The sequence below is a fragment of the Oncorhynchus masou genome, chromosome 11 (assembly GCF_036934945.1).
Source record: "Oncorhynchus masou masou isolate Uvic2021 chromosome 11, UVic_Omas_1.1, whole genome shotgun sequence".
Taxonomy (NCBI): Eukaryota; Metazoa; Chordata; class Actinopteri; order Salmoniformes; family Salmonidae; genus Oncorhynchus; species Oncorhynchus masou.
The window spans coordinates 56936877-56953326 of record NC_088222.1 but is presented as its reverse complement, the minus strand read 5'-3'; the positions used below and the strand labels follow the sequence as shown (position 1 = coordinate 56953326).

The 16450-nt window shown below is 42.9% G+C and overlaps 1 protein-coding gene across 1 annotated transcript in view; it reads right to left on the bottom strand.

Annotated features, from left to right (window-relative positions):
• The window catches only part of LOC135548868 (transmembrane protein 132E-like), a 360411-nt gene that overhangs the window by 39986 nt on the left and 303975 nt on the right, over positions 1-16450 (bottom strand). The window contains exon 4 of the mRNA XM_064978919.1: positions 1855-2047. Within this exon, the coding sequence (XP_064834991.1) occupies positions 1855-2047 (193 nt within the window). The remainder of the gene's footprint in view (positions 1-1854; positions 2048-16450) is intronic.

Below are 16450 nucleotides of genomic sequence, written 5' to 3'. Positions count from 1 at the left end.
CCTGGAAGATGCACTCTGCACTGTAAATTCACCCGCTTCCTTCCCTCCTCCTCCTCCCTCCCCAGCTACTGTCTCTCCACTCCCCTCCTCCCCAGTAATAGTGGCTCAGCTCTGCCTGGCATTGACTCTGCTTAGCAAAGCTTTTACTTCCTGGAAAAAAAACTTCTTTTTTTCTCCTCTAGTTATTTTTCTCCACCTCTCCCTCTCTCGTTCATGCTAGAGCTAAATCAGAGAGGATATTAATTTTGCGCGCTTGGCGTGCCATGTTCTTCTCAGTCAGGAGCCTGCATTTGTTTTTGTTACTCAAGATACAAAATGCATCTTGTGTGTTTTTCCGGATTGCCTCATTCTGCTGTCTCCCAAATACATGCAGAAAAAAATATTAATGTGAGCATTCTGGTTTCTAACAAGCTAGCAGAGGATGTGTGCAGTGGTAAACACAACGGGCAGAGCCTCTTGTCGCTACTATTACTGTTACAATCATTTCACACAAAGAGACCTGGGATTATGTGGCATTGGATTCTGCCTGAGTCCCAAATGGCATGCTATTCCATGTAGTGCAATACCTTTGACCAGAGCCCTATGGGAATAGGGTGCTATTTGGGACACACACTTGGTCTTTCCTCTATATGAATGAGAAACAGTGAAACACAGCAACTGAAATTGCATGAAATGGCACAGGTTTCTAGCCTGACGACTCACACTAAATTCTTCCGCTGCTCTGTCATTCACTACATTCTTTAGTCTTAGACTGCAATCATTGAAGTCGTTTGTGGTGACGAGGGGCATTGTACAAAACAAATTCATCAGCGATTGGATCGTCTCTAACCAGTACCAAAGCCAATGACGAATTTTCAACCTGCCGCTTTACCACGTTTGTAATGGCTCTGGCCCAACCCACTGATTTCTGGACCAATCAGATGGCCCTGAATGTGTTCGCATTCCGTGAATGATCAGGGAGGTACTCAGATCCAGACTCATTGCGGAGAATAAACTAACATCCGTGCGCGTGGCGAAACGTTTGGCCGGAGCAAGCAGTCTGGGTAGCCAGGCAAGCAGGTTGCCTCAGCTTTTGCTATTTTTTGCGATTCCTTATGCGTTGGCCTTCCGTGACTCTGGCTCCTTTCAGCTGAACTTCTTTCTTCATCACTCTGCCTGACCTCTCTAATAAAGCCCTTGAAGCACACCGTCATGTTTCGTGAATAGAGAGAGGTTTTCTTCCTCCTCGCTTAATAACCTCTGTAGTCGAGTGTGTAAAAAAAGTGTCTTCAGCACCTGGGCACATACTTCTCTGCAACTTGTGGCATTTTAAACCTATATAAATATATGCGGGGCTGAGAGAGCTAAGTATCGCTTTAACATTTGCCCAAGCAGCTGAATTTGAATAGCCTAATAATGAAGTCTCTCTCCCTGAGACTTTTCACAGGCTCCCTTCACCAAATAAAGGGAGGTGAAACCACACAGGAGGCGACTTGACCTTTCAGGACCTCTGCCTTCCTATTACTTGATTAATGTCCCTCATTTCCACAAGCGGTGTTTACGGCTTACTAATTGCCCCTTTTCATGAGATAGGAGTGGAGGCGCCAGACGGACTCTTCGCATGGTGTGCCATTACCTGGTGGCCTTGGCGGCCTTCTCTTAGCAGGTGAAATGAGCATTGAGCTAGTGAAAGAGAACCTCAAGTGTTGATAAGCATGCTTACCAATGGGGATCGAAGGTCCTTTAATGAGAGTGGCTAACTTATTTTCTTGCATGAGAGATCTGAATTGAACAGTGGCAAATGTTACAATAGACAGATTCAACTGATATGAAAATTATTATAGCATACTGTATGTGATGTCACAGGTTACTCACCATGGAGAGTGGGATGATAGCCTGAATGTCCTTCTGCACCACGGTCAACTCAGTCACCACCTTCTCTGAGTCCGGAGGCGGGTTCTGTCCCCGGTAGTCGATGTTCCAGTTGATCCTCCTGGTGACTGATTGGCTGGTGAAGTTCTCCATCTCAAAGTCCAGTTGCATCACCTCGATATTGGCAAGCGCATCCCTGTGGGGCGGGGAATGGAATAATTGAGCGATTATAGCGTAATACGTCAATTACAGCAACATGTTACCAAAAACACAGCAGGAGCCAGCACCAAATCCAGCCATTTAATTCATTTACAAGGGGCTTAATGGGGTTCAGGGCTGCATTTGAACATTAAATACGCTAATGAGTAGGCTATCAGCGTAAACAGATGTTCTGTCAAGTACAAGGCATTATTTATCGAAACAATCAGAAAATTAAACAATTAGGCTGCTGCTTGTGCCCATCTGTTGTTTTGGAATAACCGATGAGGTCCAGAAATGTGGCATTCCTATCGACTTTTAGGAGCTACCCGACCATGCACGAGATCTCCATGCACATGCGTGAGCATGTGCGTCAGAGTTTTTTATGTTTGAGGGTGTTTATCAAAAGATATGAACATTAACAGCAGTGCGTCAACATGGTTCTAAAAACTGTCAAATGAAGGAGGCATGAAGGCCTTCACAATGTAAGCCTCAGGTGAGTCATCATGTGAATGTGACTGAACTCTGGAAACTCCAGAAGTGAGTTGAATTTCTTTCAAGGTGATCGATGAGCCTTTAATAAGCTAAGCTTTGATAAAGACTATACGGTCGAAATGTGACAGTTCTTTTATAAAAGAGCCCCATGACAAGACATTACAACTGTCTCATTGGGTGTCGATGAAGCGAAATCTGTTCATGACATTTCTATGAACATCATAACCTTTACATGACATGACAGGGCATGAGTTGGGTGGGTTGTCTATGTTAGTTTTTCTATGATTTGCTATTTCTGTGTTTGGCCTGGTATGGTTCTCAATCAGAGGCAGCTGTCAATCGTTGTCCCTGATTGAGAACCATATTTAGGTAGTTGTTTTCTATTGTGTTTCGTGGGTGATTATCTTCCGTGTTAGTTTCCACATGGGACCGGTTCATTTGTTTCACTTTGTTATTTGTATTTTTGTAGCGTTCAATTTGTCTTATTAAAATGGAATGGAATTAAAATGGCCGCAAATTGGTCCGACCTCTCTTACTCCTCATCAGAGGAAGATGACGAATGAAACACCTCCTTCCATTTCAAACATCCATTACACTAACCACATGAACAGTAAACAAACTGTGTACTTGAACAAGCGTTAGTTTCGCCTGGGCAAAGATTACCATTTATCTTTTCACAAGGTTTCATTCCATACATTTAATATGTACTAAAACATTCAATTAAATTCTGCTTTTTTTATCTTGTAAGATGATATAAAACTATTGAATCAACTGTGGAATGACTATACCAGCAGACCAACATACTATATATGTTTAATATACCACCTTTACTATTGCTCCACTTTGCGAAACCAACACATTCTGCACCGAACAGCAGTATAGGCCCTACAGTAGGTTCCCGGTTTACAAGACCATTACAGCCAACCTTGACCTGGATCTGAAATGAACCATTCCTCCGCAGAGAGAAGGTAAGTCTGTTATTCAAAGGGAAAATGGCAGCATTGTAATGAAATTGGGGAGCCAAGTCCCTATCTGCAGTACAGCACTCCTCATAAAGGGCCTTACTGGAAACAGCATGATGAGAGCTGACAGCCTTAATAAGTTCTGCCTGTTTGTCTCAACATCACACACAGAATATTCTACTCCTTTATCCGTGACACTCCTTGCGAAACAGGTAGCTTGGCGAAACGACGCTTGACAACTAGAACTGAGAAAACCAGACACCCGAATCGTTCATGTAGGGAATGAGAGTTACACGGGTGGAAATTGAGTAAATGCGCTTTAGGGATATGTTGTGTGGGTGACATGTCTTCTTCAAATGGAAGGCCTTGTTAACAACGCCCTTTCCGTGCATCCTGGTTAGCTTTATTAGCTGCGTTATTGTGGGCCATCAGTATTAATCAACCTGAATGACCTCTAGGCTACACCAAGATCATTTTCGAGTTCCGTATCTCACATGGTTCTCGGTTAGAGTAAATTAAAATCAGCCCTGTTGGATGTGTCCACTGAATTGCAAGAAACTGTGGTTGTGTCTTATTTTCTTGAGCATGCCAAGGGGAGAGATATGCCTTGCTACTGTAGCTATCACAGCACAGCTCCGTAGCAGAGGATTGCTAAAGGGCTGCGACAGTGATTCACATGGCTGGAGTTATCACTTCAACACTTCACCCCATGCTCCGGGAATATTCAGCTCCCAGACCTGGGTTAAAATCCTTCAACTAGCCTACAGTTGAGGCTCTCTCTTTCTTCTTCTAAGAGTTTGTACAGATATTACATAGCCCCACCAATTTTGAGCCCCACCTTTCTAGCTTGGGGAGGATGCCTGTTTGGCATTTTATTTTAGCATTAATAAGTGTTACATATCAGGTTGCAAACAATGTAAAAAAATACAAATAAAACATGGTCTCTTTTTTGTTTTCTTGACTAAGGCAGCTCCAAAATGCAGGTGGGGCAGCCAGTGGAATATACAGAGCGAAGGGATTAGTAATATTCTCTAGTGATTGGCTCAGTGTTCTGTCACTCATGGGGACACTATGTCACCGGAAAATCTAAGGGTAGAGCTTGAACATTTCAAGCCCTTTAGTGCTGCCAAATAGTTACATTAGAAGTGCCCATCCAATAAGGCTAAAAGGTAATTGGCCACAGATACAATTAAGTCAAATCATGTTATATATACTGCAGCTTTTATTGGACTGATCATGTCAACATCCTACTTTCAAAATCTTTGCTAGCAGTCATCATCATGAATCAAGTCAACAAATCCAACAATGAGTGGTTTGGAAGGAATCAGTGGCTAACTGCAAGCACTGCAAAGCAATCACTACCCTGCTATTCAGTAGAGTGGGTGTGTGGTCCCAAGTCTGGGTTTACAGATCTCTTTTCCAAGCTTAAAAGGATAAACATTCAACATCGGCCATGGTGACACACTGAACTCTGTCTGCAAAGTAGTTGGTGAACCAGGCAAGGCAGTCATTAGAAAAACCGAGGCTACTGAGTCTGCCGATAAGAATATGGTGATTGACAGAGTCGAAAGTCTTGGCCAGGTCGATGAATACGGCTGCACAGTACTGTCTTTTATCGATGGTGGTTATGATATCGTTTAGTACCTTGAGCGTGGCTGAGGTGCACCCGTGACCAGCTCGGAAACCAGATTGCACAGCGTAGAAGGTACGGTGGGATTCGAGATGGTCAGTGACCTGTTTGTTGACTTGGCTTTTGAAGACCTTAGATAGGCAGGGCAGGATGGATATAGGTCTGTAACAGTTTGGGTCCAGTGTGTCTCCCCCTTTGAAGAAGGGGATGACTGCGGCAGCTTTCCAATCCTTGGGGATCTCAGACGATATGAAAGAGAGGGTGAACAGGCTGGTAATAGGGGTTGCGACAATGGCGGTGGATAGATTCAGAAATAGAGGGTCCAGATTGTCAAGTTCAGCTGATTTGTACGGGTCCAGGTTTTGCAGCTCTTTCACAACATCTGCTATCTGGATTTGGGTAAAGGAGAAGCTGGAGAGGCTTGGGCGAGTAGCTGCGGGGGGAGCTGTTGGCTGAGGTTGGAGTAGCCAGGAGGAAGGCATGGCCAGCCGTTGAGAAATGCTTGTTGAAGTTTTCGATAATCATGGATTTATCGGTGGTGACCGTGTTACCTAGCCTCAGTGCAGTGGGCAGCTGGGAGGAGGTGCTCTTGTTCTCCATGGACTTTACAGTGTCCCAGAACTTTTTGGAGTTAGAGCTACAGGATGCACATTTCTGCCTGAAGAAGCTGGCCTTTGCTTTCCTGACTGACTGCGTGTATTGGTTCCTGACTTCCCTGAACAGTTGCATATCGCGGGGACTATTTGATGCTATTGCAGTCCGTCACAGGATGTTTTTGTGCTGGTCGAGGGCAGTCAGGTCTGGAGTGAACCAAGGGCTATATCAGTTATTAGTTCTGCATTTTTTGAATGGAGCATGCTTATGTGAAATGGTGAGGAAGTTACGGAGGTGTATTTGGAGGGCAAGTTGGTCAGGATGACGTCTATGAGTGTGCCCTTGTTTACAGATTTAGGGTTGTACCTGGTGGGTTCCTTGATGATTTGTGTGAGATTGAGGGCATCTAGCTTAGATTGTAGGACTGCCGGATATTAAGCATATCCCAGTTTAGGTCACCTAACAGAACAAACTCTGAAGGGGGCGATCAATTCACAAATGGTGTCCAGGGCACAGCTGGGAGCTGAGGGGGTCGGTAGCAGGCGGCAACAGTGAGAGACTTATTTCTGGAGAGAGTCATTTTTAAAATTAGTAGTTCTAACTGTTTGAGTTTGGACCTGGAATGTATGACATTACTTTGCAGGCTATCTCTGCAGTAGACTGCAACTCCTCCCCCTTTGCCAGTTCTATCTTGACGGAAAATGTTATAGTTGGGTATGGAATTCTCCGAATTTTTGGTGGACTTCCTAAGCCAGGATCCAGACACGGCAAGGACATCAGAATTAGCAGAGTGTGCTAAAGCAGTGAGTAAAACAAACTTAGGGAGGAGGCTCCTGATGTTGACATGCATGAAACCAAGGCTTTTTCGATCACAGAAGTCAACAAATGAGGGTGCCTGGGGACATGCAGGGCCTGGGTTTTTCTAGAGCTCCGACCTGAAGATCACTGACGTCATCATGATTCAACTTTGTTTTTCCCCCCCGAGTTCCCAGCTGTCTTGAATGCACCATAAATCCAGAGAATGCCTGACTTTGATGACAAAGAATGGCTAAAAAATTGCCCACATAGGACCGCCACGCCACCTTCCTGTTCAAGTGAATACAGCACAACAAGATGAGTCCAAAAATGTATTGTATACTGCTGCATAAATTACGTAATATGCCTGGGAGATATGTATACTGTAGCTAAGAAAGTAATACTAAGTGTATGTTGTGTAATAAGCTGTTAGAGCCCATGTGCCTCACCCTAATTTCACCTACTGTTCTGACATGGTGGTGCACATGTAGCCAAAAGCTTGTTTTAGAGAAATATAATCATTGAATATTGTAAAAGCTTGCATTGTCTGCTTATAAGCCCTGTTTATTTATCCTACGGTTCTGACTTGGTGTACAGGGAGAATACTGTAAGAACGGCCCATGTTATAAATTCTGTCTCTGTACATTTCAAAAGTGCTGAACAAATAGTTATATTGACTATGTCCGTCCTATCTTGCTCATTAATGTCCTAATCGAAATGACAGAGTGCCTCTTATCCACTCATCGTCCCCTTATGCCGTAGTTTGCACATCTAAATTGTCAGTAGAAACCACATTTGTTTAAGCAAGTTAGCCATATCAGCTATGTTTTTTTAAAAGGCTGTAAATGAGGATGAATTAACTGTTTCGCTGCCAGACAAGGCTCCGCTGATAGCCAGGTGTAGCAGTGGTAAGGTGATGGGACTGCTGTTGTTGGGACTCTGCTGTTGGGATAGCTTTATGTAGGATCTAACCGCGTGTGGGACCTGTTGGTCACCGTTATAGTGCGATGAATGTATTGTTTAGTGATGTGTTGTGTAGTGGATTTGCCCCTCCAACATTTACATGCTAAAATCGCTACTGCATAACCCTATAGACTAGGGAAAGCCAAATGTGCCAGTCAAAAGATCTATTCAAGATGGCGCCGGAGACGATGGATGCCGTTTTATTGGCTCTTAACCAACTGTGCTATTTTGTTTGTTTTTTCACAATATTTGTAACTTATTATGTACATTATGGCAAATCTGACCATAATTCTATCCGCCTGATTCCTGCTTACAAGCAGAAATTAAAGCAGGAAGCACAGGTGACTCGGTCTATAAAAAAAGTGGTCAGATGAAGCAGATGCTAAACTACAGGAATGCTTTGCTAGCACAGACTGGAATATGTTCTGGAATTCTTCCCGATGGCATTGAGGAGTACACCACATCAGTCACTGGCTTCATCAATAAGTGCATCGATGACTTCGTCACCAAGTGACTGTACGTACATATTCCAATCAGAATCCATGGATTACAGGCAACTTTCACGCTCAACTAAAGGGTAGAGCTGCTGCTATCAAGGAGTGGGACTCTAACCCGGAAGTGTATAAGAAATCCCGCAATGCCCTCCGACAAACCATCAAACAGGCAAAGTGTCAATACAGGACAAAGACCAAACCGTACTACACCGGCTCTGATGATCGTCTTATGTGGCAGGGCTTGCAAACTATTAAAGACTACAAAGGGAAGCACAGCCGAGAGCTGCCCAGTGACACAAGCCTACCAGATGAGCTGAATAACTTATATGCTTGCTTCGAGGCAAGAACACTGGAACATACATGAGAGCATCAGCTGTTCCGGACGACTGTGTGAGTAAGACCTTTAAACAAGTCAACATTCACAAGGCCACAGGGCCAGACGGATTACCAGGACATGTACTCCGAGCATGCGCTGCCCAACAAGCAAGTGTCTTCACTGAAATTTTCAACCTCTCCCTGTCTGAGTCTGTAATACCAAAATGTTTCAAGCAGACCGCCATAGTACCTGTACCCAAGAACACTATGGTAACCTGCCTAAATGACTACCGACCAGCAGCACTCACAACTGTAGCCATGAAATGCTTTGAAAGGTTGGACATGGCTCACATCAACACAATTATCTCAGAAACTCTAGACCCACTCCAATTTGAATACTAACCCAACAGATCCAGAGATGATGCAATCTCTATTGCACTCCACACTGCTCTTTCACACCTGGACAAAACAAACACCTATGTGAGAATGCTATTCATTGACTACAGCTCAGCATAGAATACCATAGTGCCTGCAAAGCTCATCACTAAGCTAACGACCCTGGGACAAAACACCTCCCTCTGCAACTGGATCCTGGACTTCCTGATGGGCCGCCCCCAGGTGGTAAGGGTAGGTAACAACACATCTGCAAAGCTGATCCTCGACACGGGGGCCCCTCAGGGGTGCATGCTCAGTCTCCTACTGTTCTCCTTGTTCACTCATGACTGCATGGCCAGGCATGACTCCAACACTATCATTAAGTTTGCCGATGACACAACAGTGGTAGGCCTGATCACCAATAACGATGAGACAACCTATAGGGAGGAGGTCAGAGACCTGACCGCGTGGCGCGTCAAATAAATGGACATATTTTTAATTTAATTTTAATTTGACCTTTATTTAACCAAGCAAGTCAGTTAAGAACACATTCTTATTTTCAATGACGGCCTGGGAACAGTGGGTTAACTGCCTGTTCAGGGGCAGAACGACAGATTCGTACCTTGTCAGCTCGGGGGTTTGAACACGCAACCTTCCGGTTACTAGTCCAACGCTCTAACCACTAGGCTACCCTGCCGCCCCATATATCCATATTGGATATATATGGACGGAATTAATCGAACAAAATGACCAATTGTGATGTTTATGGGACATATTGGAGTGCCAACAAAAGAAGCTTGTCAAAGGTAAGTCATGAATTACATTTTATTTCTGCGTTTTGTGTCACGCCTGCAGGGTTGAAATATGCTTTTCTCTCTTTGTTTACGGAGGTGCTATCCTCAGAAAATAGCATTGTTTGCTTTTGCCGAAAAGCCTTTTTGAAATCTGACATGTTGGCTGGATTCACAACAAGTGTAGCTTTAATTTGCTATTTTGCATGTGTGATATAATAAAAGTTAGATTTTTACATCAATTGATTTGAATTTGCCGCACTGCATTTTCCCTGGTTTTTGGCCAAGTGGGACGCGAGCGTCCCCTATCCTAGAGGTTTTAAGGGCTTCAAAGTAAGCATTTCACTGTAAGGTCTACACCTGTTGTAATCGGCACATGTGACAAATAACATTTGATTTGATTTGAGTTTGATTAGTCAGAGAGTGCCTCTCCAAAATTGTTCCTTTGAATCAATAGTGACAATTATAAGTCAAGAGCAACATCCGTGAGAGCATGCCAACTCGACCCTGTTGATTGCTTTACCCTTTGTTTAAAATTGAATTATTCAACGTGTTAACCGAGAATCAATTTCCATCAAATCTGATTTTCCTTTCGTCCCCACGGGGATATGGTAGGACACTGCATTTACAAAATGAATACTGCCATAATTAGGAAGCCATTTGCAAAAATCGATAGCCTAGTACAATGCATAACAAGAGGTGAGGGAGGATCCAGACAACAAGAAAGCATTAAGCAGTGGTGTGCTGGGGCTAAGTGTAAATGTGCCTGTGCTTAGAATAACTTCAGGGATGATTAAGCAGCAATCCAAAGAAACTTTGGGGGGCAAAATAAGGCCAAACAACAAAGATTGTTAATTGGATCAATTGTGTCACCACATTCAAAAGAGCCAACCTTGTCCCCTTCAGACTATTTTGTGATGACTTGCAGATCAACCGAACACAAGTGTTGAAACACAAGTGGTAGGATGCGTAATGGTCTTTGAAAAAAAGACAAGTGAGATACTGGTATTTATTTATTCTTATTTAACTAGGGAAGTCAGTTAAGAACAAATTCTTACTTACATTGACAGCCTACCCCAGTCAAACCCTAACCCAGACAACGCTGGGCCAAATGTGGCCGCCCAATGGGACTCCCAATCACGGCCGGTTGTGATACAGCCTGGAATCAAACCAGGCATTGCATCTCAGTGCTAGAGGCGTCACTACAGACCCTGGTTCGATTCCCCGAGTGTGTGCACCTATCAGAAGTCCATGAAGTACATGTTTATGAATGTGGTGTTAACCCCATAGAGTCGATTGACACATTTGTGCGTCAATCTTAGTTACATAACAAAAAATCCCCATCAAAATCTGTCAGTTTAAGCTAGAGATATTTTGCCTTGGATCCGTCTCAGTACTTCTGCATCTGCGATGAAACGTGGCAAAGAAAGAAAGCCACAAGTGTCAGGAGACTCGTCTAACGTCGGTACCGTCGATGTGCCGACTTCTGTCTGGTCTGTCATCCAAACTATTTAGGCTACAAACTAATAGGAACCCAATATGGAATGGTGAGATTCTCACGAACTCGATGGAGTTCTCCATTTTGCTCTACGACCCTCACAAATGTCACTCGTCCGAAGGTAACCGGTAACGGATAAATAAATTAAAAAGTGGGGAAGTATGAAAACACCAAAAAAAGGGGTTAAATACTGTATGTTATGTTTAAAGAATTAACCACCAGGACCTCACGTTTATTTACATTAACATGGTACATATTGTTTTCATTACACTTATGATGAACACATAATGACTGTATGCTGTCATACAACAACGGCATCCTTAACACAGAGCATCACATGGTCGACATTAAAAGCAGTCACTATTCTTAGTTCCTTGTATAACGAACATGTAACCAGGCTATGGAAGAAAGTAATCTTTTCCTCTATCAGGAAATGCTAAATGCTCCGAAGCGCCGCCTTCGCCCAGAAGATTGATCACGCTTTGTGATTGAAGATGAATTATTATTGGCCTAGATGTTATGCCAAACCATGTCGAATGCAGGCTTTAAACCTATTAGCCTTAATGCGGTAATATAACTGGGACCATCTTTTGCACGGATCTACTCATACTACTTTTGTGGGCAAATATATAAAGCAGCCCAGGATGGTCCATTATCTTAAATATATACCATTGTCGGCACAAAAAGACAGAACTATATCACAGTTATATGTGCTTTCCAACAGGTCCCAGCATTAATGTTATTGCACTTAGCTTGATAAAGTGGGCCTGATTCTATCGTTTTTATTTACTTTTAACAGCTAGAAGGCCAAATCAAATGAAAATAGGAAATTGCCTTCTATTCATCCTCAGAGACTGCTACCTGGCTCTAAAATGTAGGCAAAACACATTAGTGACAAATTAAATGCTTTGAAAGGCTGGTCATGGCTCACATCAACACCATTATCCCAGAAACCCTAGACACACTCCAATTCACATACCGCCCCAATAGATGACACAGATGACGCAATCTCAATCACACTCCACATTGCCATTGCACACCTTGACCAAAGGGAACACCCATGTGAGAATGCTGTTAACTGATTACAGCTCAGCGTTCAACACCATAGTGCCCACAAAGCTCATCACTAAGCTAAGGACTAATCACCTCCCTCTGCAACTGGATCCTGGACATCCTGACGGGTCATCCCCAGGTGGTAAGGGTAGCAACACCACATCTTCCACGTTGATTCTCAACACGGGGGACCCGCAGGGGTGTGTGATTAGTCCCCTCCTGTACTCCCTGTTCACCCACGACTGTGTGGCTACGCACAACTCCAACACAATCATTAAGTTTGCTGATGACACAATGGTGGTAGGCCTGACCGACAACGAAGAGACAGCCGATAGGGAGGAGGTCAGAGACCTGGCAGTGTGGTGCCAGGACGACAACCTCTCCCTCAACGTGAGCAAGACAAAGGAGATGATCATGGACTACAGGCAAAGGAGTGCCGAACACGCCCCCATTCACATCGACAGGGCTGTAGTGGAGTGGGTAGAGAGTTTCAAGGTCCTTTGTGTCCACATCAACAACAAACTATTGTCATAACTCTCCTGTGATGATCTGAAGGATCAGGTTATAGTGGGTCTGCTCTACAGGGTGCTCTCTCTCTCTCTCTTGGAGGAGAGCGGGAAGTCGGTTGTTTTATGGTCGGTCATAAAATGCACTGCTCCTATGCTCTGTAATGTAAACTGTGGAACACAGAGACACTTGGACATCAAAAGTTTGAAAAATGAACTTCTTGGAAATAGGGGGCGCCATTTTAATTTTTGGATGAAAAACGTTCCCGTTTTAAACAAGATATTTTGTCACGAAAAGATGCTCGACTATGCATATAATTGACAGCTTTGGAACGAAAACACTCTGACGTTTCCAAAACTGCAAAGATATTGTCTGTGAGTGCCACTGAACTGATGTTTTAGAAAAAACCCAGATAAAAATCCAATCAGGAAGTGCCGCATTTTTTGAAACCACCTCATGCCAATGACTCCTTATATGGCTGTGAAGGAGCTAGGAGTCAGCTTACGTTTTCCCTGTCGATATTATGGAGCTAATTTGGAAAAAAGTTTGGTGTTGTAAGTGACTGCATTTTCCAGTCTTTTTCTTATCCAAACCTGATGAACAAAACGGAGCTATTTCGTCTACACAAATAATCTTTTTGGAAAAAAATGAACATTTGCTATCTAACTGAGAGTCTCGTCATTGAAAACATCCAAAGTTCTTCAAAGGTAAATGATAATAGCAGACACTCAATTAGTATTTGGTAGCATTGCCTTTAAATTGTTTAACTTGGGTCAAACGTTTCGGGTAGCATTCCCACAATAAGTTGGGTGAAGTTGGCCCATTCGCCCTGACAGAGCTGGTGGAACTGACTCAAGTCTGTAGGCCTCCTTGCTCGCACATGTTTTTCAGTTATGCCCCCACATTTTCTATGGGATTGAGGTCAGGGCTTTGTGATGGCCCTCCAATATCTTGACTTTGTTCTCCTTAAAACATAACTATGGAAGTATGCTTAGGGTCATTGTCCATTTAAAGACCCATTTGCGACCAAGCTTTAACTTCCAGACTGATGTCTTGAGGTGATGCTTCAATATATCCACATAATTTCCCTATTTTGTGAAGTACATCAGTCCCTCCTGCAGCAAAGCACCCCCACCATATGATGCTGCCACCCCTGTACTTCACGGTTGGAATGGTGTTCTTCAGGTTGCAAGCTTTCCCTTTTTTCCTCTAAACATAACGATGGTGATTATGGCCAAACAGTTATATTTTCGTTTCATCAGACCAGAGGACATTTCTCCAAAAAGCACGATCTTTGTCCCCATGTGCAGTTGCAAACCGTAGTCTGGCTTTTTTATGGCGGTTTTTGAGCAGTGGCTTCTTCCTTGCTGAGCGGCCTTTCAGGTTACGTTGATATAGGACTCGTTTTACTGTGGATATAGATACTTTGTACCTGTTTCCTCCAGCATCTTCACAAGGTCCTTTGCTGTTGTTCTGGGATTGATTTGCACTTTTCGCACCAAAGTACGTTCGTCTCTAGGAGACAGAATGTGTCTCCTTCCTGAGCAGTATGACAGCTGCGTGGTCCCATGGTGTTTATACTTGCCTACTATTGTTTGTACAGATGAATGTGGTACCTTCAGCTGTTTGGAAATTGCTCCCAAGGATGAACCAGACTTGTGGAGGTCTACAATTTTTTTCTGAGGTCTTGGCTGATTTCTTTTGATTTTCCCATGATGTCAAGCAAAAAGGCAGGTAGACCTTGAAGGTAGACCTTGAAAAACATCCGAAGGTACATCGCCAATTGACTCGAATTACATCAATTAACCTATCAGAAGCTTCTAAAGCCATGACATAATTTGACGTAATTTACATAATTCCAAGCTGTTTAAAGGCACAGTCAACTTAGTGTATGTAAACTTCTGCCGCACAGGAATTGTGATACAGTGAATTATAAGTGAAATAATCTGTCTGTAAACAATTGTTATAAAAATGACTTGTGTCATGCAGAAAGTAGATGTCCTAACCGACTTGCCAAAACTATAATTTGTTAACAAGAAATTTGTGGAGTGGTTGAAAACGAGTTTTAATGACTCCAACCTAAGTGTATCTAAACTTCCGACGTCAACTGTAATTATCAACTCTCCCACTCTTTTCTGGCTCCACCCCTTTCAATTGTCTCGCTCTTTTCTGGCTCCACCCCTTTCAATTGTCTCGCAAGCAGTCATACCGGTTTAGCCCACTAGGGACTTTTCAATGCATTGTGTTAGTAACCACAATGCATTGAAAACTGTTTGTTTTATGTATTTTTGTGATTATTTAGTTAGTAAATAAATAATTAAGCCAATTTGTATATTGTCGATTCATCATTTAGGCTAGGGTTCGTGCAGATATATAAGGGTTTGAGAACTGATGAGGTAATAACGATACATTAATAGAAGACTAATCGATAAGATATGACAATTTCTGAAGAGTCGATTCAGGAAATAGCGACTCCATAAACATTTTCCCGTGGTGCCCCGTATTTCCTGGTTAATTAAAGTGTACATGATTAGTTTAATCAGGTAATAATAATTACACATAGAGAATAGATTTGATAAAATAACAGTCATCACATTTAATGATAGTCCAAACACAACAATATCATTGTCCAAACACACCAAGAAAGTTGCAAAGAGGGCAAAACAATGACTTTTCCATCTCAGGGGACTGAAAGATTTGGCATGGTTACCAAGATCCTGAAAAAGTTCTGCACCATCAAAAGCATTGTGACCGTTTGCATCACCGCCTGGTATGGCAACTGCTCGGCATCAGACTGTAAGGTGCTACAGAGGGTAGTTCATCACTGGGGCTAAGCTTCCTGCCATCCAGGACCTATATGCTAGGCAGTGCCATAGGAAGGCCCAAAAAATTGTCAGACTCCAGTCACCCAAGTCATAAACGATTCCATCTGCCACTGCACGGCAAGCGGTAACGGAGCACCGAGTCTAGCTCCAAAAGGCTCAGTAACAGCTTCTACCCCAAGCCATAAGGCTGCTGAAAAATTAATCAAATGGCCACCCAGACTATTTGCATTGACCCCCCCCCCCCCCCGTTGTTTTTACACTGCTGCTACTCGCTGTTTATTATCTTTGCATAGTCACTTTACACTTAGCTACATGTACAAAGTACCTCGACTAACCTGTACCCCCGCACATTGACTCGATACCGGTACCCCCTATATCCTTTTTTTCTTTGGATTATTTAGTAAATATTTTCTTAACTCTATTTTCTTAAAACTGCATTGCTGGTTAAGGGCTTGCAAGTAAGCATTTCACAGTAAGGTCTACACATGTTGTATTCGGCGCATGTGACAAATAACATTTGATATAATCATGGGTATCTTTGCCCAGTGATGGGCAAATATATTGCTGCCATATTTGGCAATGACAGAATCCCATCTCCATGGCACTGTAATGCAGCAACATATACAAGTTAAACTGTACATATGATTTTGACATTTTTCTATTGGTTTTGTCTACACATAAAATGGATCCATCACTGAAGTTGATAATCAAGCTGTAAAAAGGATGCATTTGAAAACTACAGTTTAATGTAGTGGTCCCCCAATCAGCTTTCTGCCAAGCAGGGAAAAATGTTGAAATCATTGGTGTAAGCATATCTTTTATGCGTATCATACCTTATCTAAATATATTTTTTTCATGGCTTTGCATTTAAGCAATTTATTTAACAAAACATATCCAAAGATTGTTTGGACAACTACCCTAAACTGGATCCATATCTACAGTATATTGCAAATAGGTCTATTGTAAATAGGACGCATTGAAGATGTCTCGTATCGTCTTTCAAAAACAAACCATCTTAAAGTTTTTACCAGTGTACTGGGCACGACCACCTCACTCACTCTGTGGTGTTTAAGTTAGATGGTTTGTGTTTAGTCCCAAGGCTGT